This window comes from Gossypium hirsutum, chromosome D07, assembly GCF_007990345.1.
Source record: "Gossypium hirsutum isolate 1008001.06 chromosome D07, Gossypium_hirsutum_v2.1, whole genome shotgun sequence".
Taxonomy (NCBI): domain Eukaryota; kingdom Viridiplantae; phylum Streptophyta; class Magnoliopsida; order Malvales; family Malvaceae; genus Gossypium; species Gossypium hirsutum.
In genome coordinates, this window is record NC_053443.1 from 17,401,168 (window position 1) to 17,428,536 (window position 27,369).

General features: G+C 33.3%; 1 protein-coding gene across 1 annotated transcript; it reads left to right on the forward strand.

The window, feature by feature from the left end:
- Positions 1–17,975: 17,975 nt before the first annotated feature.
- On the forward strand, positions 17,976–26,701 carry LOC107953123 (protein NRT1/ PTR FAMILY 2.7). The gene is made up of 4 exons (XM_016888351.2): positions 17,976–18,088; positions 18,193–18,410; positions 18,497–19,026; positions 25,735–26,701. The coding sequence occupies exons 1-4, from the start codon at positions 18,007–18,009 to the stop codon at positions 26,579–26,581; spliced, it is 1,677 nt and encodes a 558-aa protein (XP_016743840.2). The 5' UTR covers positions 17,976–18,006; the 3' UTR covers positions 26,582–26,701.
- Positions 26,702–27,369: the final 668 nt, after the last annotated feature.

Sequence of the window (27,369 nt, forward strand, 5' to 3'; positions counted from 1 at the left end):
ATTTTCATGCTCCAAATATCATCATTAAATTCCCAAGTTAGATAGACACAAATAATTAGCTCATTAGAAACAAATATAATATTCACGGTGTATTGCTAACATTGATTTTAAGGAGTAATTGTTCGTTCATATGGACATCGTTGATGAAAGTGTGGTCGGATGTAATTGTTAATGTTTATTAGTCATTAAGAGATGGGCAACTAATAAATTTTTAGAATGACGTGTGGATTAGGCAAGATGGTCCTCTTATAAATTTTTTCAAATGGAGTGGAAATCTGGATAACACATTACGTGTATGTAATCTGGTTGACGAGTCTGGGAATTGGGATTAGCATCGGTTAAACAGCTTAGTTCCTTATCAGATTCTCTTGTAGATAGCTGGTTTGATGCCACCTTCAGTAGATGCAGGGCCAGATCGTTTAGCTTGGAAATGGATGAAAAAGGATACTTATTTCATGGCTAAAACTTACATGAATCTCTTCCTGTGTGAGGCTGGTGACTTCCCTAAGGTTTGGAAGATGATTTGGAAGGCTAAGGCATCTCAGAGGGCACGAGTACTTCTCTGGCTTCTTTGGCAAGATTGAATCCTGACGAATGGGGAACGAGTAAGGTGACATATGATTGATGATGCCTATTGTCCACGGTGCGGTAATGTTAATGAAACTATTATCCAGGCAATTTGTGATTGCTATTTCTCGAAATCGGTCTAGCTCTATGTTGTGCCGAGACATGCACAAATGGCTTTCTTTTCAATGAATCTTAAGGACTGGCTGTTGTGGAATATGCAGAATGCAAGTCATTATGATATTGGGGACACTGATTCGCATACTCTTTTCGTTATTTTTTGCTAGTTGTTATGGAAAAGTCATAATTGCTATGCTTTTTTTTTCTAATGGCCATAACTGTGTTCAGAATATCGTTGATACAAGATTTTATTGGGCAGGGAACTATGATCTGATGTCCTCCAATCTGATACATGCTAATCCTACAGTCACTGCAATGCATTGGTCGCCACCAGAGAAGGGATGAATTAAGCTCAACACAGATGGAGCATTACTTTCAGTTAAATCATGAGCTTTTATTGGAGGGTGTTGTAACAGCCCAATTTTCAGTAGTGTCAGAACAGTGATTTGAGATCACTAAATTTGATGAAAAAGTTAGAAAAATTTATTAATTAATAATTATAAGTTAAGCGTGATTTTAGAAATATTTTTGAATTAGTGAATTTTGTAATTTAAAAGAAATTATTAGGTAAATTGGGTCGAAAACGAGGAATCGAGACCTTGATATTATAAACTGAGCCGTAAAATATTTACGGAGTGTTATTAGGATAGTATTAAAGTTTCGTTAAGAAATTTTAACGTTTCGATGGTTAATTGATTAAAAAGGATTAAATTACAATAGAGATAAAAGTTTAATTAAAGATTAAAGAAAAGTTAAAATGACCAAATAGGAATTTATGCATTTTTCTAAAGTTGAGGCGGCATAAGTAGATTTTTAAAAAAAATCTAAAGTTAAAATATATTATTATTATTATTATATATTACTTAAAAGTGAAGTATAAATATGATATTAGATTAGATTAGATTAGATTAGATTATAATATATTATATTATATTATAAAAGAAATAAAAGATAGAAAAAGAGAATATTTACAAAATTGAAAAACGAAACAAAGAAGGAGAACGGAGAAAGAAAAGAAAAATAGGAGAATTGCGGTTTTTGAGGTGCAAAGTGAATTTGGTAAGTCAATTTAATCCCTTTTTTTGTAATTTTTGAGTTTTTGGAATCCTAGAACAAAATACTACTTGATTTAAGTTGAAATTTTGAAAGTTAGCAAATTTTTAGATGTTGTTCATGTTGGATTAATTGATGAATTAGGGGTTAAATTGATTGAATTTCAAGTTAGAAGTTAGTAAAAGGTTGATTGTAAAATAAATTATAGGTTTTGAATTAATAGGGACTAAATTGAGAGAATTTTGAAATTAAGGATTTATGGTGAAATTAGAGAATTAAATTAGTTTAAAGTGGGAATGGAATGAAAATATGAAATTAGTTTTGAGAATAAAAGTTAGTCTCGGTTCAGGGACTAAATTGAAATTTAGGAAAATATTGAGTAAAAATTGATATTTAATATGAGATTGAATGGTGTTGTATTGATGATTTTTAAGTGTTTTAATTTCCGTAGCTAGCGTCGTACTGGAATTCTCGACAAAAAGAGGAAAAATATAGTCGACGTCGAATAGCTCGGAATTCTTGGTTTGTATTTCTATAATTCGAATCTAATTATTAATTGTTGTATTTTGATTAAATGTTATGGTAAGTAATTGAGGAGGGAATTATTGTGTTTTACAATTGAAATGGATTGTTTTGGTATGTGATGAAATTATATTGGTTGAATTAAATTGGAATATATATTATGAATATATATGTGTAAATGTGAAATTGTGCAAATATGATAATTGGATTTTTTTTTTAATGTATGAAATTCAGTTTTAATGCCCAAGTAGATAGAATTTAGAACTACCAGGATATTAGTGGCATGCCATTAAGGAACCTTAGCGCGCTCTTTGATATTTAGCACGTCAGTGCTATCTGATTATTAGCACGTCAGTGCTCTCTGTTCATTAGTGCATAATAATGCACCTCTGTATTTGTTTCGTATATCCGATGTGTTCTATAAAATCTACTTTGGGCTAAGAATAAGAATATGAGATAGTGAATTGAAAATAGAATATGAAATATGTTGTAAATACATGGAATACACGAGTTATATACTCATGAATTGAATGTGAAAAGCTATTATATATAGCAAGTGATGATAATTGAGTATTGTATGGTTTTAAATATTCAATTGTGCTTGACATTTTATTATACATATTTTACTTTTTTATTTTTAAATATTCGAATTATAGAAATACCACTGAGTTTTTACTCAGCGTACGGTTTTGTTTCCGTGCGCAGGTTAAGTACTTAAGTTTGATTGCTGATTCAGCATCCAACAACAATTCTGAACTCAAATATAGTGATGTTTATTTCTTTGTATCAGCATGTACCTAGAGTGTCTAAATATTAGTTATTTTGTGGTTTGATTGTAAATGAAGTTATAAGATCTATTTTGGCGAGTTTATAATTTGGATTAAAACGGTGATTTGATGACTTATTTTGATGATATAAAATGTTTGAGATTTTTGTCCGTTTGATCTGTAATCTCTGGTAATGCTCCATAACCCGATTCCGGCAAGGGATACGGGTTGGGGTGTTACAGGTGTTTAGAGACGCCGATGCAAATTGGTTGTGTGGTTTTTCATTATGTATAGGAAAGGACACGATATTTAAGGTTGAAGCAAGACATGTGCTACAAGGCTTTTAAATAGCATTGGCGAACGAATACAGAAAGCTTGAGCTGGAATGCGACAACACGCTTCTAATAAAATTGATTTTGGTGGGTGGAATGAGCAATAGTAATTTGGGGGAGTTACACTTAGTACATAGTTTGCTTAAGTGAGATTAGAAGGTAAGATTTCGTCACATTCCAAGATCTCAGAATGAGGCTGCTGATCATATGACCAAAATAAGTTTAAATTGATAGTTATTTTAAATTTATAATTAATTTCTACCAAAACAAATAATAATAAATAAACACAAGATGCAAATGCAAAAGTGCACTGTCTATATGATTAATCAAATTTACTTACTATTGATTTAACCATTCACAAAGAATATATGTATTTGCCAATATGAATTTTACGAACCCACTAAATAAAAAATACAATTAGCATTATAAATGATATGCAGCCAAATGTTCATAATTAATTATACATAAATTAATATTAAAATAGCATATACTTCAATTTGTATAATATAAAGGAAATAGTCATGAAAAAATATTTAATGAACCAAAATAATTATTTTGGACATTCCACACATTTAGTATTCTGTCCAAAATATTCCAAAAAAATTTCTCAATTTTTCAGGTATGGAAAGTAAGTTAAATATATTTAATACTCTCATAATTAGAGTAAAAATAAATTGGAACATCAAAAAGTATATTCAACATGCCCAAAAATACAAAATTTATGTCTATAATATATGATGAATTTTTCAAATTTTGAAAAAAAAAACCAAGTATTAAAAATAATTTAAAACATATTTTAAGCATTTTCTAAAATATATATTAAGTATAATAATTACTCAATAATTATACATATTATCCAAAAAAAACTATGCTAAATAGTCCAGAAAAGCATAAAAGAATATTTAAGAATTTGTTTTGGATTACCAACTAATTAAAATAAATTTAAATTAGTTCCATATTGAAAAATATGAACTAAAATAATCAGAAAGGCAAAAAATTTTGAATACATAATAGTGATAGATTAAATCTGTTAAAATTAAGAAAAAAAATATAGATATAGTCACCCAATTTTCAAAAATTTTTATGTTATGCATCGAAAAGAAAAATGTTGCAAAATGGACAATCACGTTATAAAATTTATTCATTTTAATTACCCTCGTTAAAATTGCAAACAAAAATCTTATACGGTATTAAAATTATTTTTTCTTGTTTTAGTGACTAAAACGAAAATAAATAATTTGAATGCAAAATAATGAGGTGGGTATTAATATCCAAGGTGGAAAATAAAAAAAATTTAGATGGAATGTCATGTAAGATTCCCGTTTACAATTTTAACGGGAGTGATCAAAATGAAAAACTTTATAACATGAGTGTCCATTTTGCAACCTTTTTCTTTTAAATACCTAAAATAATATTTTTTTTTTAAAATTAAGTGACCATCTATATGGTTTACCCTAAAGTTAATATACCTGAAATTTCACTATGCCTTGTAATCACCATAATTCACACATCCAAAAAAATTTGTGATTTCAGGACAAACAAAAAACTTAATATGAATTTTATTTTTAGATTTATCAAATAAATCATTTTAAATTTATAATATAAAGGAAAAAATCTAAAAAAATTACTATGTAACCAACAATCACAAATCATACATTTAAAAATTAGACATACAACTAGATACATATGAATGCGTGGAACCAATGTCATTAAAGCAAAGTGTTGTACGGAATGGATAGTAAAAGTACATGTTATGACGTCGGATGCGTCTCTGTCTTCTCGGTGCCTAGCTGCGTATACTAGAGCAGGCTGCCTAGCCTCAGTTCTGTTCGCACCCTGACCCGGTGCTCGCTAATCTTGACTACTAGTCGCAACAGTATTCACAGCCATATTCTGACATCGGCCCCTTGGAGGTAACTGCCCAACTCTCTTATTCTGAACTTGATTTTATACCGGAGCTTGCATCTGATTAACCCGACAGAAACAATCTCTGACTCAGTGCTAAGTAGATCCACAACCTAAACATGCACCTGACTTTTTCCAACACTCGTCTGGATGGTGCTTATCATAATACCCACTGTAAGACCCCTAACCCGTGTCTATCGTTGGATCTAGGGTTATTAGGTATTACCGGACATAACATAACTCATTAAATAAAAAAATTAATTAAATTTATGTATCATAACTGAACACATATTAAAACCAAAAAAATAAATTTATTCTATTTATTATCTAAAACTCTTAGCAGAATTATTCCTTAACATAGTAAGAATTTTTTTTTTATATTTAAATCTTTGTGCACATAATATGCCATAACCAAAATATTATAATTCTAACATAATGAGCACATAATTAAATTTAATATTACATACAACTTCTATACACACATGTACAATTACTCATAAATATTAACCTCAAATGGACCTATGCATATACCATCATAACATAGCCAATTGATTTTCATATATAAGTCATATCTATCAGTTCCAACTTATACATAATCAACTTAACCTCATTTAATACTTTCACATTTAGCATGTGATTTATTTTATAATTTAGTCAAATATCCCTATATCACATATTATATCCTAAACCCAAATGATTAAGTCAAACATACAGTTTACTTAATCATCTCAATCCAATATGCCAGAAACAATAAATCAAAATATAACCTTTTAAATATCATACCATGCACAAAATAATATGAACATATACTACATCTTAGTCCATAAAAGCTAATGCATTAATAAAATTTCAAAACAAAAGAGATAAGCCATTTTCGCATGGCTAATAATCTCATCTATATACATTGATTCCAAATCAACATTTCAAGTATGCTATACATGTAACACCCCGAACCCGAGGCCGTCGCCGGAGTCGAACACGAGGTGTTAACAGACTTCAAACCACTTAAAAAAAATTTCCCAAACAAGCTGCCTGTCTGCGTACTAGTCGCTTTAAAAATCATATCTTGAGTTCTGAAACTCGAAATCCAGTTCCGTAAATTTTCCCTGAAACTAGACTCATATGCCCATCTGCATATTTTTTTCTAGAATTTTTGGTTGGGCCAATTAGTACAGTTTATTAGTCAAAGTCTCCCATGTTACAGGGATCAACTACACTGACCTTTGCACATTACGACTTGGATATCTCCCTGTACAGGGCTTCAATACTGATTCTGTTTGTTTCTATAGAAACTATACTCAGAGAGGAATCTATACATATATGGCTTGACTCCTAATTGTCTCTGGTTAATTTGTAATGAATTTCCAAAGTCGTAACAGGAAATCCAGAAACCGTTCTGGCCCTGTCTCACAAGAACCTGAATATCTCTTAACATACTATCCGTATGATTGTTTCGTTACTTTCCTATGAAAATAGATTCATCAAGGTTCGTTTACATAATTTATTCACTATTTAATTCCAATCCTACTATTTTTAGTGATTTTCCAAATCTACATCACTGCTGCTGCCAGCATCTGCCTTTAAGGTAGACTTTACCTATTTCATAGTTTCCATGATTCAACTAGCCCTTTTAGCATAAATAGCACAAATTATGATAGTGATTAACCATTCCATACCAAATGATTATAACATTATGCTCAAACATATATAAGCCATTTTCGCATGGCTATATACATTAACCAAAATATTCTTCCGCCACTAGTCTATTTTATACATGCCATAAGATAATCCAAAACATAGCAGTACCAAACAGTGGATAGTGATAGTGTGACTAGTTGCTGACGATCCCCGAGCCTGTAGCTTCGCAATGAGATCTATAAAACAGAGGAAACAGAGTAAACGGAGTAAGCATTACAATGCTTAGTAAGTTTTAAGCAGTGTCAACAGATAACAATCAAATTATAACGTAGTTGTTCGTATTTTTATTTCACTCTTCCTTCGGGCATACCATCCCTTTACCGAATATGCACATCTCATCATATACAGTAGGCAGATAAACTTCTACATAAAAGTGAGCTCATGTGACATAGATATATCGTATGATTTCACATCACCTCTCACACTGATCCGATGTCACATAATCATAGGAATAGTCTCATAGATTGCTTTCGTATGCATCACATAACTACCTTATGATTTAGTGCAAATCAAGCTCACATATAAACTTGGAGTACATACCTGTTTAACCTTTCGCATTGAATATATTTATAAGCAATTCTTATTACGAAGTCTTACCCGGACATAATCTCCACACGAAGTTATCGGGTCTTACCCGGACAAAATCCCCACACGTAGTCATCGGGTCTTTAGAGCTCGATATAGTACAAGCACGAAGCTTAAGGACATTAATCAGTGATAATATTCTCGCATAAAGCCTGCAGGGTTTTAACCCGGATATAGTACTGACACAAATGCCTTTCGGGACTTATCACATTTATGCACTTTCACATCCATTACGTTGGCCACTCGGCCTTGTCACGTATATACACTTTCACATTCATCACATCTGCCATTAGGCCTTATCACATATATACACTTTCACATTCATCACATCGGCTATTAGGCCTTATCACACATATACACTTTCACATTCATCACGTCGGCTATTAGGCCTTATCACACATATACACTTTCACATTCATCACCTCGGCTATTAGGCCTTATCACACATATACACTTTCACATTCATCACGTCGGCTATTAGGCCTTATCACACATATACACTTTCACATTCATCACCTCGGCTATTAGGCCTTATCACACATATACACTTTCACATTCATCACGTCGGCTATTAGGCCTTATCACACATATACACTTTCACATTCATCACATCGGCTATTAGGCCTTATCACACATATACACTTTCACATTCATCACATCGGCTATTAGGCCTTATTACATATATACATACACTTTCACATTCATCACATCGGCCATTAGGCCTTACTATCATTTCATATTCGAATACTCATAAACTTACAATACCACGATTTAGAATTCAAGTATGGGTTTAATCAATAGCTTATGAGCAACTAAAACAAGTTTATCAAGGTTCACAAAATAATCTCAAATTCAGCACAAGCTGTTTTTCCTGAGCAATAGTCACTAAATTATTTATAACTGGAGCTACAAAGCTCCAAATCACTTTCCGTTAATTTTTTCTGAATATAGACTCGTATATCTTCCACCCATAAAATTTCCAGAATTTTAGGTTTGGCCAATCAATACCAGATTTTTCTTAAAGTTTCCCCTGTTTCACTGTTTGACTAATCTGACCACTCTTCACTACGAATCAAATTTCTCATTTTACAGAATTCAAAATGTGTTGTATTTGATTTCATTTGAAACTAGACTCATTAAGGAGTCTAAGCATATAAATTTTATCTTATAACCTTTTTTTACAATTTATAATGATTTTCTAAAAACAGAACAGGGGATTTCGGAGTCATTCTGACACCGTCTCACACAACTTTAAATATCTCATTATCGGAAATTCCTTTGCTTACACGGTTTCTTTTATAAGAAACTAGACTCATTAAGATTTAATTTCATGTCTCATTCAGCCTCTAATTCAAGTCCATAAATTTATGGTGATTTTCTAAAGTCACGTTACTGCTGCTGTCCGAAGCAGACTATTTCAAATTACCCTTAAATTCCCAAGCTCAAACACTTAAGAACTTACCATTTGAGCTTAGAACATATCATAGCCACATCATATCTTATTAAATCAACTCATCATGTCCTATCATAATTGAATTTACTCAACGTTTAAACACTTAAAACTTACCTCGGATATTTTGAATAGTTGCGGATAGACTACTCGATTGCTTTTTTCTTTTCCTTTATCTGATTTTGACCCTCTTAGCCCTTGAGCTTGATTCAAACAAATAGATCTTATTTAATAACTTATCGAATTAGCTATTCGATTAAATACATGTATATTATACAATTAAGTGCGAATGATTTTATTAACTAGTTATTCAAGCATTATACACATGCTCTACTCATGCCCCATCGAACATAATACTAGCTTAATACCTTGCATATTAGGATTTCATAGACATCATTTAGTTTCACATAATACACATATTGTCCCAAATCGACACAAGAGTCAAACGCATCACTCAAAATGCCGAAATCCAATTAAGTCTACCATTATAGCATTATCATATTTATGTACTTGGTAAGTTGGGTTTGAACACGTTTGGCACTAGGTGTCCAACCACATATTCCTTGAACACTAAACTCAATTTATAATCTTTCCTAATTAAAACATTTAACACCGACTAGACATGTTTACAAGCCTAGGCTGAATATTATTTTAGACATTCGAGAAATCATTTCTCAAGTCAACTAAATTTTGTATGTCACACTCAAATATTCACACTAGTTTATTTTCTAACAAATTTTAACTTACTCTAATACCGAATGCTACTCAAGCTTTAAGCTCATGTCCTTTCATTATTAAGCAAATGTTATAACATAACTAACATCCCTTTTTCAATTTGAACATCAACACATAAAGAAATTAAACACAAAGATTCATAGTCGAAACCTATACATAACATCATTCAAGGTTTAATCCCCTAAATTCATGCACAAAGCCGAACCTATTGAGAGATGTATATAAAACAATATCTAGTTAGTACATTCAAGCACCTACAGCATTCCCTTCAATTTAATACTAAGACAAACCAAAAGATTTATTCATGTAAATTCAAAATTTTCAAGTTCATCTCTTTCACATATAAATACCAAAAATTAAGTATTTACTAGCTTAAACTCTATTGAACCTTAAAACATCAATCTATCCCCTACCATTTTCCCCCATGGCCGAATGCTCAAGACACCATAAAACTAAAAATTTTGTCATGGGCTATGTAATGAACTTAATATCTAACTCAAAATATGCTAAAAAAATCCATCAGCTAACATGAATTTCTCACCTTATTCATGACTTAGAATCACCGAATGGTTGCTCCCTCTCTCCCTCTTAGAATCGGCCAAGAAGAAGCAAGAATAAAGACTTGTTTCTTTCACCCCTTTCCTTCTTTTCTTTACTTTATTTCCAACCTTTTATTTTATTCCATCTTCCATACTAATATGGCACCTAGTTAATTAAAGTTAATATAAAATTCACACTTGATTATACAATTTGTAGCATGGCCGGCCACTACCTATAGTTTGGCTAATTTGACATGCAAGGACAAGCACTTTCCCACATATACTAATAGGCCACTTTAGCACTTGCCTAGCATATTTTTAAATTGTCTCACATAAGTCCCTACTAATAATTTTCACATACACTGACCAAATTGAAGTATGAAACTATCACACAAGCATTTACTCACATCATAAACACAGAATATAACCTTTAATTATTTATAAGACTCGGTTTCGTGGTCCCGAAACCACTTCCCGACTAGGGTCAAATTAGGGGTGTCACAATACATGCCATAAGATCGGATTCAAACTTAACAAAATACCAAACGGCGAGTCGATAGTGTGATAGACTATACTGACGATCCTTGAGCTCGTAACGCGTCTCCAAAATCTATAAAACATAAAAATAAATTGAACACGCCCAAAATAAGCGATTAAAGCTTAGTAAGTCATAAGCAAAAATTTACAGATATATTTATATCGATACTTATTTAATCATTAAGTTAAATAAACAAATCATATGACCAAATATACATAAATATTTAGCAAAATCAAATATTCAATAAATCATTATGCCGAAATATGGATATACTCAAATATATAACTCATACTTTATATTACATTTGAAACTATTAACAATTTAATACAATCAACTTACCTTATCACTAATTAAACAAATGGTTAATACATACCTGAATCATTTAACTCTCTTAGCACATTTATTTTCTTTTATCATTTCTCACGTAAAACTTGTTAAACATAGAGCCTTATATAAAACACCGGCATAAAGCCTGCTAGGGACAAAGCCCGATACATTTCACCGGCACAAAGCCTGCTAGGCATAAAGCCTGATATATTTCACCAGCACAGAGCCTGCTAGGCATAGAGGCTGATACATTTCACCGACACAGAGCCTGCTAGGCATAAAGCCCGAACTTACAAAATTATTCTTCACCTAATTCACATCTAAAGTAAATCGTTCTCGGAATATAAACAATTCACTATATTACATTCAGCCATAGCTTATGTAACTTCAAATAATTTATTTCAATGCATAACAAATATATATATGCATTCGGCCATAGTTTAAGTCATTTCTCTGCATAACAGTTACATATACATTCAGCTATAGATTAATTCATTTCAATGTATAACAAATATATATACATTCGGCCATAACCTATGTAATTTCAAATAATTTATTTCAATGCATAACAAATATATATGCATTCGGCCATAGTTTAATTCATTTCTCTGCATAACAATTACATATACATTCAGCTATAGATTAATTCATTTCAATATATAACAAATACATATATATACATTCGTAGTTAATTTAACATTTAAACGCTTATTGACTTACCTCAGATGTCGTCGACTGTTAATTCGGCTATTCGACCACTTTTGTCTTTCCCCGATCCAAATTTGACTTCTTTATTCTTGATCTAAATAAATTCAAATTAAACTTATTTAAACATTATTCCATCAAATTTAGCCTAAATTCACATAAATGGGAAAATTACAATTTTGCCCCTAACATTTTACATTTTTCACAATTTAGTCCCTTTTTTGCACAAAACACAAAATATTCCAAATAAATTTTACTATAGTATGGCCGAATACTCCTAATCTCATATAGGTCCTTGCATGTCATTTATTTCACATTCTAGTCCCTCAATTTAATATTTTCTTAATTTAGTCCTTAATACACATTTTTATCAAAAATTACTAATTATAACATGAAAATCTAACAACATATATTTATTTTCCACCTATTAACATCATAAAACTCAAGCATTCATCAATGGCACATTTTAAAATTATTCACAATTCATAAAATTAAGACATGGGTTTTAAAGTATACGAAGCAATGATCTTAGAAACGTAAAAATTATCAAAGTCAAGCAAAATTACATACCAAATTTTTAGCTTCCAAACTGCCGAATGTTTAAAACACCAAAGGTGTTCTTTGTTCTTCAATTTTCGGCAAAACAAAGCCAAATGCATGGCCACTTTCATGTTTTATTTTATTTAATACATATAAATACCTAATTTACTATTTTAACATTTATTTATTCATTTAAAATCCACTAACATTTGTCTATAATAGTCCACTCATAATTTATTTGGTATAATATCAACATAAGGACCCCACATTAGAAAAAACCATAGCAATAAAATACTTTAACAATTAACTAGCCACTTTTGTATTTTACGCGATTAAGTCATTTTATCAAATTAAACACACAAATGGTCAAATTAATTTATGAAAATTTCACACAATCAAATTCAAATATCACAGACACAAAAAATAATACTAAAATATATATTTTTTATTTTCAGACTCGGATTTGTGGTCCCGAAACTACTATTCCGATTAGGGTCAAAATCGGGCTGTTACACCCACAACCCGAAGCTCTAGCTACTCTATAAGGACCTCTAGTACCCGCTGCTGTAGTATTATGCTATTGTCTGCCCTTTCTACCTTGCTTTAAAGGCCGCAGATTTAGGCTAGTATGACCAAAATTCCTCTTTTTCAATGCCTTGTTTTTTTCTCTTTTTTCGCGCTCCAAAAGCTTAATTTCCTCAATAGTCTTGGTCTTGTCAACCAAGGTCTCAAATACTCATTCTTGATGCGGAGCCATTTGGATTTTTAGGTCATACCTCAACCATTCTCAAAACACAAAATTTTGTCTTGATCAGTCGCCACCATACCCGGAGCATAGCGGCTAAGTCTCAAAAATTTGGCCTCATATTCGGCCACAGACATATCTCACTACTTCAGCTTTATAACTTCCAATCGACGGGCCTCAACATACTTAATAACCACGTACTTCTTCAGGAAGGCCTCTTGAAAATAATTCCAAGTCAAACGCTCAGCTATATACCTCTCACCACAGGCTGCCACCAATGGTAGGCCTCATCCCTTGGTAAGGACACATTACCCTTTAGTTTTTGTTCTGGGGCACAATCAATATCTTCCAGAATCCTTTCGGCGATATCCATCCAATATTTTGCCACAGTTGGGGTCAAACCAGCAACACCCCTGAATAATTTAGCCTCATTAGATAGAAGCCTCTCAGTAACGGGACCATGGTTTCCAATTCTAGTTTAGGCTCCAACAACCCTTTTTAGTACTCTCAACATTTCTTAGGATACAATGTTATTACCTAACTCCTAACTGCCATCTGAAATAGGTGTATCCAACAACCCTTTTTAGTACTCTCAACATTTCTTAGGATACAATGTTATTACCTAACTCCTAACTGCCATTTGAGAATTTCTTTTCCCGGGTTAGGTGTAACTCCCTATGATGAAGGGGATTCTTCTTGAATTGCATGGCGCGACACACCTTGCTTTCGCCTACCTCGACTGATCATAAGAAATTCTCAAAGATTTACGATTTTTGGCACTCTCTCTAAACGATGGCAAAGACGATGGGTAGTACGTTCCGGTTGCCATCTTGTGCAATCACAATCAATAGTATCTACGTACATTTCCCATAAAGTTAGGTATCATCAACTTGCACTAGCGACTTGCAATGGAGGATGGCCTTAACACATGGATCGAACGTCCAGAACAAACAATGGAAAATTCGTTTCCCTGGTTGTAGTACGTTATCAATGTCATAATAGGGTCACACTTGTAAGTCGATCACAGTCCCTGGCATGTACTCCTGCATTGCAAATATCCACCCTTGTAGTTCGTTGTATGACGCGTCTGAGTCACCATTAGGAATGTTCAATCGGTTAACTGACCCGAACTACCATTAACTGAATTAACCGACCCTTTTAAACCCTTAACTGTTAACCGAACCGAAATTTTTTCAAAAAAATTAACCGAATCAAACTTTTTCAGTTAACCGAATTAACCGAAATTTATATTTTTTTATTTTTGGTTAAAACAAGTATAAAACATATCAAAAATTAACTGACTTAACTGACCGATTAATCTATATTTCTAAAAAATTAACCGAACTGACCAAATACTTATATATTATAATATTATTTATTAAATTTAGTTAATTTATTTAACCGACCAATTTCGAACCAAATTAATCGTTAACTGAACTTCTAAAAAATTATTAACCAACCCTCGATTGAATTAATTTGGTTAACCGACCGATTAACTGAATTTGGTCGATTAACCGAATTAATTCAGTTTTACCCGAAATTTGCACACCCCTAGTCACCAAACAACTACTCCATCGCCATCTATTTCGCTCACCATGCTTATCTGTATGACACATTGTACTGGAACCGGGCTTGTTTGTTGGCAATCAATATTGAGACAATAATGGTTGGCATGTCTTTTACCAATGGCCACAATTGCATATCATTTTTGCATCTAGCTTCTTATGATCTTACATTATACGTTCTGCAGTGTATGTATGGGGCTTTTCCAATTTGCTGAATGTCTACATTGAGTCATTTGTATAAGTGCAACACTAACCCACCATTTACACTATTCTTAAGCTCTCCAACACTCCCCAACGTATAATGTCAATGTTGACTTGGTGACTTTTAGTCCACAGACACCTACATGCTATACATTTTTATTGCAATAACACAATCCTCCTTGTTCGCGAACTGTTGCCCTATGAGCAACTCATCAAAATTTGTATCTTCCATCGAACGGTGAGCACGCATTATATCTAGCTACTCAAGGAACTCTGGTACATGCGTTGTACTGGAACCGGGCTTGCATGTCGGTAATCAATACTAAGACAAGAATGGTTGGCGTGTCTTTCACCAATGGTCACAATTACAGATCATTTTTGCATCTAGCTTCCTATGATCTTACGTTATACATTCTGCAGTGTATGTATGAGGCCCTTCCAATTTGTTGATTGTCCACATTTAAGTCATTTGTATAAGTGCAGCACGAACCCACCATTTACACCATTCTTAAGCTCTCCAACATTCCCTAACGTATAATGTCGGTGCTGAGTTGGTGACTTTGTAATCCACCGACACGTACATGCTATACCTTTTTATTGCAATAACACAATCCTCCTTGTTCACGAACTGTTGCCCTATGAACAACTCATCAAAATTTGTATCTTCCGTCGAACGGTGAGTACGCATTATATCTAGGTACTCAGGGAACTCTGGTACATGCATTGTACTGGAACCGGGCTTGCTTGTCGGCAATCAATACTGAGACAATAATGGTTGGCGTGTCTTTCACCAATGGCCACAATTGCAGATCATTTTTGCATCTAGCTTCCTATGATCTTATGTCATAAGTTCTGCAGTGTATGTATGGGGCCCTTCCAATTTGCTGATTGTCCACATTTAAGTCCTTTGTATAAGCGCAGCACGAACCCACCATTTACACCATTCTTAAGCTCTCTAACATTCCCTAACGTATAATGTCGGTGTTGAGTTAGTGACTTTGTAATCCACAGACACCTACATGCTATACCTTTTTATTGCAATAACACAATTCTACTTGTTCGCGAATTGTTGCCCTATGAACAACTCATCAAAATTTGTATCTTCTGTCGAACGGTGAGCACGCATTATATCTAGGTACTCAAAGAACTCTGGTGCATGCATTGTACTGAAATCGGGCTTGCATGTCGGCAATCAATACTGAGACACGAATTGTTGGCGTGTCTTTCACCAATGGCCATAGTTGCAGATCATTTTTTCATCTACCTTCCTATGATCTTACGTCTTACGTTCTGCAGTGTATGTATTGGGCCCTTCCAATTTGCTGATTGTCTATATTTGAGTCCTTTGTATAAGTGCAGCACGAACCCACCATTTACACCATTCTTAAGCTCTCAAACACTCCCCAACGTATAATGTCGATGTTGACTTGGTGACTTTGTAGTCCACAGACGCCTACACGCTATACATTTTTATTGTAATAACACAATCCTCCTTGTTCGTGAACTGTTGCCCTATGAACAAGTCATCAAAATCTGTATCTTCTGTCGAACGATAAGCATGCATTATATATAAGTACTCAGGAAACTCTGGTGCATACATTGCATCAAGGTCTACACTCGACATGTGGGCCCCAAGGTGATTCCGTAAAATAATCATGCAGTTTAGGTTCCCGACTGTAGGGGGTGTACATCTTCACCCTCCTCCACGCCTTCATCATCGATGTCCTCCGGGACCTTGTCTACATCGAGGTCGCTATATTCTTCACCATCGTGCTGACGATCATAATCATTATCAGATCCTTCCCCACCATCTAAATTGGTTTGGATCACCTCAGGATGTATTTGTAGGTAGTGACCCGGGACAGCGTCGTAATACGAAACCCCATCGTATTTTGGATTTTTGGCCATTTGCAATGTCCCTCCACAGCTCAACTAATCTTCCCACCTGACATTCAGATCAAAATCAACCCCACGATGTTGACTTATTAGAGTTACATCTTCAATGGGTCGTGCATCAGCTAACTCAGTGAACAATTAAACTAGTAGGGTGTTGACATTCTCATTAGACTAATAAAGTTCTATCATATTGGCTAGGTAAACATCATCTACAAGCTCCACTTCAGTAAATTTCCATGGATCTGCTGAGATTGACTACTTGTAGAATAATTTTGACAAGGTCCTTCCACAACATGGAGCTATTCTTTCACTGTTTTTCTGCTTCATTTCCTCCAACTCTACATTCTTGTTGAATCGCATCAATAACTTGTGTCGGGCTTCAAATATACAACCAACTTCTTATATTCTACAATTTCCCCATAAAAAAAACACATACACTCAACTTTTGGTTACTCATACAATCAAAATTTTTCTCGCTTCAACTAAATAGAACAAGTTTTCTTTCTTCTTTTTCCTTTTCTAATAACACTTAAAATGAAAATACGTTCATCTAATGAGATAAAAAAAGCTGATTTTTTTGAGTCATGGCATAGAACTTGGTGATACCAAAAAAATATTTTTTTTATTTCATTTTATTGGTTGCAGCCAAGGCTAAAGGCGGCACCATAAAATATTCAAATAATTTTGACAAAATTGCCATGGTGCCACCAAGATAAATGACATGACCAAAAAAATTCCTTTGACTCAATTAAATGAGTGCTGTCAAAATCAATGGCACGACCAAAAAGAAATTCAAACTATTAAATGGGTGCAACCAACACTAGTAGCTTGACCAAAAAAAAAAAGCGGTGCAGCCAACATCAACGGCTTCAACTATTAAAACTTTTTTTTTTTGAAATTTTAAAAATCAAAATATGTGTATTTTATCAGTGTATAAAATACACATACCGGTGCAACCAAGAGTAACGACTACAGCTACCAAAAATATTTTTTTAATCCAATGCCCAATGATTGGCTGTCAATTTGACGTTGCTGCAGCCATGGGTAACAGCTGCACTAAAGATTACTATTTCAAAATTGGATTATTTTCGTAAATAATGAATAATTTAAGGTCAGTTTTGTAAAAATGCCCTAATGGAGTGGACACCGAGCATTATATATAGGAAGGGTTGAACACTATCAAACACCACCAATCTATGCCAATAGTTTCTAGACTTAGATGGATACCATTGATAGAGAAATCCAAGCTCCAAATTCAGGTCGCAAACATTGCGGCTGGGTCACCTTCCCTTTCATTACTGGTTCTCTTCAACTCTTAATCCCTTCCAGCATTCATAAATCAGTGTATGAATCTGTTAGATCATAGTAATGTTTGTTTCGTTACTGATAAAATGTAAAATTCCAGGTGCAGTGTTAGGCTTAGGACTTGCTGGTACAGGATGGATGGCCAACCTCATCATCTATTTGATTCAACAATTCAATGTAAACGCCATTGATGCTGCTCAGGTTTCCAATATCGTTAATGGCGGCTCAAGTTTGTTTCCCATAGTTGGAGCTATCATTGCTGATTCTTTCTTGGGCTGTTTCTCAGTCATCACATTATTTTCATCCATTTCTTTACTTGTAAACCCCCTTCAAAATTTCCTCTCTTTTTTCTTTTTTTTTTTTTACAATTTCTAACCAATGATTTGTTAAATAACCATTGTCAGGGAACAGTTTTTATTGCCTTAACAGCTACACTCAACTCACTGAGACCAACACCCTGTAATGGTAGATTGGGCAGTTTTTGCAAAGACCCATCATGGGTTCAGTTCCTAGTGCTTTATGCAGGAATAGCACTGGGATCCATGGGTCTAGGAGGCACGCGTTTTACTTTAGCAACAATGGGAGCCAACCAATTTGATAACCCACAACACCAAGGGATATTCTTCAACTGGTGCTTTTTCAGTCAATACGCAGCCTCTGCAGTGGGTGCCACTGCTTTAGTGTATATTGAGGACAACCTGAGTTGGGGTTTGGGTTTTGGACTATCTGTTGCGGCTAATCTTCTTGCCTTGCTCATTTTCTTGTTGGGAAATCGATTTTATTTGCATGACAAGCCCCAAGGGAGTCCTTTCCTGGATATTGTTCGTGTAATGGTGGCTGCTTTTAGGAAAAGAAACTTCTCACTCTCACCCATGGCCGATGATTATTACAATCCCATTACTGTGGAAGGTGCACCACCTAATAAAGCTTTCAGGTATGACTATGTCTAAACTTTAGTATTTCTCTTGTGATGTTTATCTAATTCATCACTCAGTCATATAACCAGATGTGATGAATCCAACACAAAGCCTCCCCCACAAAAAATTAAAATTATATAAAAGTCATATCTATGTTAAATAACAAAATAAAAATTTTGATTATATTAAATAATAGTTAAATATTAATAAAATTATATCAATAACGCAAGTGTGAATTTTAAAGACATACTTTTCGAAGAAATTGTAAAATATCCTCCACATAAACAATAAAACAAACATAAAAATATCAAAAAATAAAATAAAATTATATATGTTTATATTTAAAATAAATTATGAAAGATTATTTATATTATTGATTAATAGAGGAAATTATGTAGCTGTCGGATTGTGATTCCAAATGGTCATATCTCATCCTTTAATTTTAATCCCTTTTTAAATTTTAGTTTTTTATTTTTAATATTTAAAGTTTTCGACTGTAAGTTTTCAATTTGAATGGGTTGGGATAGTTTTTGAAGAGTTAGAGTTTGTGAATTTAGATTTAGGATATTAAATTTTATGGTTTAGGTTCGTGATTCAAAATTTAAAATTTAAGTTTTAGGTATGATAAAATTATAAAAATAAAATATTAATATTAATTTATTTAAATTATATTAATTTTATAATTATGTCAAAGTCATGTCCTTAAGTATATATCTTTGGTGTTATGATTTCACTGTGCTGATATATGGTTTTATGGTGGTGGTGGTCACGCTTAAATTTTTGTGGCAGACATAAATATGGTGGTGGGGATGGTGGTGCACTAAATAATATTTTGTCTCTCCAGAGTCAATGTTATTAACATTAGCTAGTGTAAACACACAAACTAACACCACGTTTGGTTCGCTGTATTGGATTAGAGGTGTATTGGATTAGAGGTGTAATGGAATAGAGGTGTAATGGAAAAGCTGTGTAATAGCAAATCAACTGTTTGGTTGAATGTAATGGAATAGAGGCGTAATAGTAATCCTGTGTTTGGTTGAGTGTAATAGAGGTGTAATAGCATAATGAAAAAACTAAAATGACTAGAATACCCTTAGCAGAAATTTGTTTTGGTAAATGATTATTGTTATTGTTATTTAAATTTTAATAAGATTATTATTATCAATAATAAATAATTTAATCATATTTAAACATAATTATTATTAAATATATTTTAATTAAAATATATAATTTAATAAAATTCTTAATAATTAGCATAAATTTGTTTTGGTAAATTATTATTGTTATTGTTATTTAAATTTTAATAAGATTAATATCAATAATAAATAATTTAATCATATTTAAATATAATTATTATTAAATATATTATAATTAAAATATATAATTTAATATGAATTTACTCAAATCATAATATATGATACTGTAAAATATAAATTAACATAATTATTATTAAATATATTATAATTAAAATATATAATTTAATAAAATTCTTAATAAATAAAATTCTTCTATGAATTTACTCAAATCATAATATATGATACTATAAAAGAAAATTTCAAATAATTAATATCAAATATGATTTAATTAAATATATGATTTAATAAAATTTAAAATTATTATAACTAATATGATTATAGTTTATGAATTTGTATAATTTAAAATAATAATTATTACATATAATTTAATAATAATATATAATTTCATAAAATTCTTGATAATAAAAATTTTCTTATATGAATTTATACAATTTAAAATAATTAATATTAAATATAATTATATAGTGATATATAATTTCATAAAATTCTTAATAATAAAATGTTCTTATATGAATTTACTAAAATCAATATATAACTTGAGAATTATATTATGCATAAACATAATTAACTTATATTAAGAAAAGGTTAGATGAAAATGAAATTGTACATTAAAATCCATATGTTATATAGTTTTACAACATCAAAAAGTTTGAACATTGATATTTAATGGTAAGAAATAAATCTCCTAACCCATTCCAATCGGGCAACTGAAGGTAAACTAAAGAAAACGATCATTTGAGTTGGATGGTCGGGAATTTTACTTAAAAGAGATCACATGACAAATGAATTATACATATTGTTTTCACAGGTTTCTTCTCCAACTTCACGAGTTTTAGACATATCAACAAAGCGATGCTTAATTGCTTCTTTATTTGAAGGTGGGTGGTGCATATATAAATATAATGGGAGATCATTAACTTCTGGAATTACAGTTTGTTAGAAAAAGCCCCTACACTTGATAATGGAAACACAGCTTGTAATATATAAGAGCATTTTAACAAATGATTATACCTTAGGGACTTCACCTCCAAACTCTCAATCATCATTATTCTGTCTTGGAATGTAAGAGGGTTAAATTGCGTTTTGAAACATAGTAATTTGCAAATCAACTTTTTAAGCTTTATAAAGATGGATATTGCATGTATACTGGAAAGGAGAGTAAAAATGGCATGATCCAAATGGTAGAAGCTGGTTATGCTTCATCCTTGGAACTGCAGACGCAAAGGTTAGTGGTTGTTCGCAAGAGATTTTATCCAGTGAAGCACCACCGGATATAGACAAACTAGTAACCAACAAAGAAATCAGAGCTGCTACGTTTTCATTGAATAGTGATAAGAGCCCCGGCACTAATGGATATATATGACTACTTCTTCAAAATTGGTTCAATGTTGCCTGCTTTTAATGTCACTTTGGTGCTTAAATGCCTTAACCCAATCTCTATAAAAGAGTTTCGACCAATATCATACCATTTTGTATTTTATGTGTATAACCATGATTCATGCTAATAGAATTCAAGCTCATCTTCAAGAGGTTGTTAACAAGAACCAAAGTGGTTTTTCATCCCTAACATACACGTGAACAGCCATATGGAGGTAGGATCTTCCAAATATATAGGAAAAACTTAGGAAAAAATTTAGCATGCCTGTGCTGGAAATACAAGTGATGACAGAAATTAAGGGTAAGTTTTGATACTATCACTGAAGATCATGTCTGAGCATCATGGAATTCCCCATGCCCAACCTCTTCATCAATCCAAATAACTTGTACACACAAATAAACAAGTCACATATAAATGCTTTATTATATGTGATTCAGCTCAAATCACCAACTAATTGCAGGTAAATGATTCCCATGGATGCTAAAAACAGAGACTTCAATCTTTTCGTAAATTCTACAAGGAAACCTCTCAAAGTCTAAACCACCCGGCATGGACTTGGATGTTAATATGTCTGCTTTATGCCCAAAATAAGAGGCAAATATAAACTATCATTTCGTATATTATAAGATACCAGTAAAAAAACTAGTCATTTACAAGTCACACAATACAAAGAACAGACGAGCATGTAAATTCTGAAATTCAATCTCGATCTGCTTTGGGCAAAACCCAAATGTTAATCTCGATCTGCTTTGGGCAAAACCCAAATGTTCTACATTTAAAGACCTTAGAAAGTAGAGAGAACCAATCAAATAATCATGAAGAAAACACCAAATGCCAAGTATATAAATACTGAATGAATTGATTAATCCAGGACACAAAAACAAAGAAATCTGATCTTTTTTATTAGTCAAGGGGTTAACAAGGAGTGAATTTGCAATTGTGATTCTAACTTAATTGGCTTAGCTTCCATTGATAAGGCAGCGACACTCGGGGTTAATGAGGACTGAATTCGCAATGGTGATTCTATCTTATTTGGCTTAGCTTCCTTTGGTAAGACAGCAACACTCGAAACTTGCATGAGTAGAAGGACAATAAACTATATTAACCCAACCGGTGTAATCAGCTAAACTTCAAGTGTGTCATTTTCCCTTATTTGGAAAACAGACAATCATAGCTGAATTGAAATTCTACATTACCTGAAACCTCAACCTACATTCTCTACCAATTTATTAACTCATTCAACCTATGTTATTCGGATTCGTGTGTGAGAGTCAGATTGGGTATATTCCGACAGGAGTATGCCCATTTTCCCCCTAAGTTTTTCCATGTATTTGAATAGTCATTGAAGGATTACATCCCCATACCCATATACCGATATTTGTCGGATAAAAATGCTTCTAACAAAATGAAGAATCTGAGCAACATAGAATCTAACAAAAACCATATTCATTCTACTCGAAGACCAACAGGCATCAGTCCTAAGAGTTAGCTCTTTCCTAGCTACCTTCTAAATAGCCTTAACTTAGCAACACAATCTTTGTCAAAAAGTTTAGTTGACAACAAAAGTATCAGTTTCATAAAAGAATAAAGGGAAACCAAAGTGGATGAGATCCATCTAAAGGAAGGACATAAACTTCACACCATTAAAATAAGAAAAATATCGGAAAAACAACAATATTTGAGAATGATTTTGCCTGATATACACTTTTTCATCTCCAGTCAATCCTAGTCCCATATCCAATAAAGAAGAAATCAATCATATCATATGCATAAATCACTTCATGTCAATTGTTCATTGTTTATCCTATGACATTTGACATCTTAATTCATACTCAACTGTGATAAGAATTTTCAAACATTCCATTCCTATCCTCAACTCAAATCAAGTTTTGTTCAAAAAAATACGAAGGGAAAATTTAGTCCCATATCATCTAGTTCCAAAATATTTGAATAAATTATTAAAAAAAAAGACAGGAAATAAAACTTCTCCGTGAAATTCTCACCAGAGAGAAAGCCTATGTTTTTCTCCTGAGACGCTTCCTGAGTTTCTTGTATTTATGCTTGTTCATCTTCTTCTTCCTCTTCTTCTTCACACTATCTGCCCATGCTTTTCCGGCATTATCATCCTCAGTCTCTACTTCCTCCTCCTCGACCTCCATGATAGCCATTGTGTCAAACCCAATTGAGCTAATGGGGTTCAATAAATACCCAAACGGGAAACTTGGGTACAACTTCGAGGGTTCAGTAGATTTGTCATTTTCAAGGGAATTTTCAGGTTGGATTAATGAAAAATGGTGAGTTTGTTGAGGGATTAGTGAAGGGCTAACTTTTGAGAGTCGATGTTGGTGTTGTGGGGTTTTGAGAGATAGGATGAATCTTTGAGTTGATTTGTTTTTGAGGAGTTCGTGCATGAGATATGCCATTTTTGCATAGAAGAAAGGTCCAAAGAAGTGAGCCTGACTCTGGAAACTAGACGCCGAGACGAGAAGAAACGAGAAGAAACGATGACGACAGAATAATCAACGGAAGCAGTGGGAAATGGGAGGAGAAAATGATTAGGACGGAAGAGGAGAGGGTCGGGTAGGGAGGGAGGGTAAAACAGAGAGATGGGGAGGGAGGCCGGAAGTAATAGCTAATACAGCGATTTGGGAAGGGATTGGAAAACACGGGAATTTGGGGATTAGGGGCGTAACCGATTACGCGCGTAATACCTATTACAGCGAACCAAACGCCGGAATAGGGGCGTAATGTAATACGCACGTAATCGGGGCGTAATGGATTGGGTAATACGGCGAACCAAACACAGCGTAAGTTTTACAAACAAACCAGAAACATTGAGGATGTACCCTCAAACTATTAATCTCTTTAAAAACATGTACAAAGCAAAAAACATTCAGACTTGTACAATATTTTCTAGCAATTTAAAATACCCAAAGACCCTGAAAAGTTTGCTACAATCTTACCACTGTGATCACGTAGAACCCCTCCGCAACCAGCAGGCCCCGGTTTTTCACGTGCTGCTCCATCGACGTTAGACTTGATAACGCCGCAAGGAGTAGCGTGCCATACAATCCTCAACCTAGGTCACACCTGCTTCGAACACCGCACACACAATATTGGGATTCAATCACAATACACCCTTCCTTGGATGCTTTTACCCAATAAAGAGAGCGAAGCTTAGCAAGAAATACAATTTCATCAATCGATAACCTCTTCATATTGAAAATGAGCTCGTTGCGAGCCAACCAAAGAAACGAAGCGGCGCATATGAGCCGCCATTGCTTTAACAAACCTGCAACATTTATGTTATAACATTGCCAAATAAACTCGCAAATGTAATAACATTTATGCACTTAATATTGGTCGTGTCATGTAAACGGAAATATTAAAGGTGATAAACTACTAATTTGGAAGCCATGCTATTAATCCAGCCAAATATTAGGTCAACATTTGACAAATAAGATCACAAATTCATGAGTGACCCACATCAGATTCATCAATTCAATATCTACATGAAAAGAATGAAGATTTTTATTGTAAATTTGTCTTATCTGATATATATAATTTCATAACTTGTAAACAAATCAAGTTATTAGAGACAATTGAGACATGATGAATCAACTTTACAGGTTTTTTCCAATATATTTACAGAGGAAGCTATAATTAGGGTATAGGGGAAGGATCATAGATGTTGAAATGAAGTATAAACCCTATCAACTCTTAAAACATGACTGAATAAATTAACAGCTAAGCTTCCAAATCAATTACATGCTTTGTTGCAGGTTCTCAACGAGCATCATTAAAAGCTGAAGAGACATAAAACGATGCAGTGCACAATAGCAAAGCCATGGAGACTTGCAGTGTGCAACAAGTAGAAGATCTGAAAACCTTGGTCAGGATTCCCATTGTGGTCTTCAAGTATATTTCTATCCACCCCAGTTGAAATGAAGTATAAACCCTATCAACTCTTAAAACATGACTGAATAAATTAACAGCTAAGCTTCCAAATCAATTACATGCTTTTGTTGCAGGTTCCTCAACCGAGCATCATTAAAAGCTGAAGGAGACATTAAAACCGATGGCAGTGGCACAATAGCAAAGCCATGGAGACTTTGCAGTGTGCAACAAGTAGAAGATCTGAAAACCTTGGTCAGGATTCTCCCATTGTGGTCTTCAAGTATATTTCTATCCACCCCAGTTGCAATCCACAGCAGCCTGACGGTGCTTCAAGCTCTAAACATGGACCGTCACCTCGGCCAACACTTGAAAATCCCTGCCGGCTCTATCTTGGTCATAGAAATAGTTGCCTGTGCCATTTTTCTAACCCTAATAGACCGATTCTTATGGCTCACATGGCAGAATCTAACCAGAAAATCCCCATCACCACTCCAACGAATCGGTGTCGGCCATGTGTTGAACGTACTAGCAATGGCCGTCTCAGCGTTGGTGGAGTCCAAACGGCTCAAAATGGTCCATCACCATGACCGTGATCAGTCGCAGCCAAGGTCGTCCATGTTGGCTCTATGGCTGGTCCCTCAACTAAGCTTAGTGGGCATTGGCGAAGCCTTTCATTGCCCAGGACAAGTTTCACTGTATTATCAAGAATTCCCAGCATCTCTAAGAAGCACGGCGACAGCCATGATTGCCTTGATTATCGGCATTGCTTTCTACTTAGGCACTGCCATAATTGATTTTGTTAGGAGGGTTACAAGCTGGTTACCTGATAATATAAACAATGGGAGGCTTGATAATGTGTATTGGATGTTAACTGTGGTTGGGGTGCTTAACTTTGGTTACTATCTTGCTTGTTCAAGGTCTTATAAGTATCAGAATGTTGAAAAACAAGTGGATGCTGATACTAATTATACTTATGGTTGAGATCTTCACAATAATATTTGTTTCCACAGCAAGGAAACTTCAATGTACTATTTCACTGCTTCTAAGGGGTTTAAAGTAAGAAATAAATGAGAAAAGGCTGGACTTTTTATTTTGCTTCAACTGAAGCGGCTTCTATCGTAAACTTTTTTTTATTATTTTTACAATTATGGTGCAATGGAACCCATTATTATCAATCAAATTGGATTATGCTAGCAGTTTGCAGGATGAGTTCCGCATGGGAAGCTTGGTGTGATCGCATTCGCATGGCACATGGATGGTATGATGACGGGCGGGATGCCGATAAGGGTCACCCATTGCTTCAACATAGGCTTTAATACGATTCTTACGTTGTAATTTATAAATTTACCCGCCATGCCATGCACTTAATTTATCTATGTTGGGCCAATTTATTTTAGAGGCCTAAACTTTTTATTTCACTATTTTGATCACGCAGTGTTTGTTTTTAATCCTACATCTTCAATTTCTTTCATTTTTGTAACTGTTCATTATAATCAGTTCGGGTTTTCTTTTTTCATATTAATTTTTTTTATAAAATGAGATTTATTTTATGACTTTTAAATATTATTTGATAAAATTTTAATGCCTTTTTCATAAATATTTCTTAAAAAGTTTTCAAGAATTTTTAATTATTTTCACTATTTTAAATATAAAATATTTATTTATATCATAAAAAATTAACATCAATTATATATTAAATAAAAAAATAAATTCGGTATGATTTCAAGTAGGCCCGCCCGAAAAGCGAGAGAATTTGGATAAAAATATAA

Bases quoted from the DNA above. Each gene is read 5' to 3' on its own strand.
- LOC107953123 (XM_016888351.2), top strand. From the start codon at position 18,007: ATGGATACCATTGATAGAGAAATCCAAGCTCCAAATTCAGGTCGCAAA. The intron at 18,089-18,192 runs GTTCTCTTCAAC...GTAAAATTCCAG, and splicing joins CACCTTCCCTTTCATTACTG to GTGCAGTGTTAGGCTTAGGA. The intron at 18,411-18,496 runs GTAAACCCCCTT...AACCATTGTCAG, and splicing joins TTTCATCCATTTCTTTACTT to GGAACAGTTTTTATTGCCTT.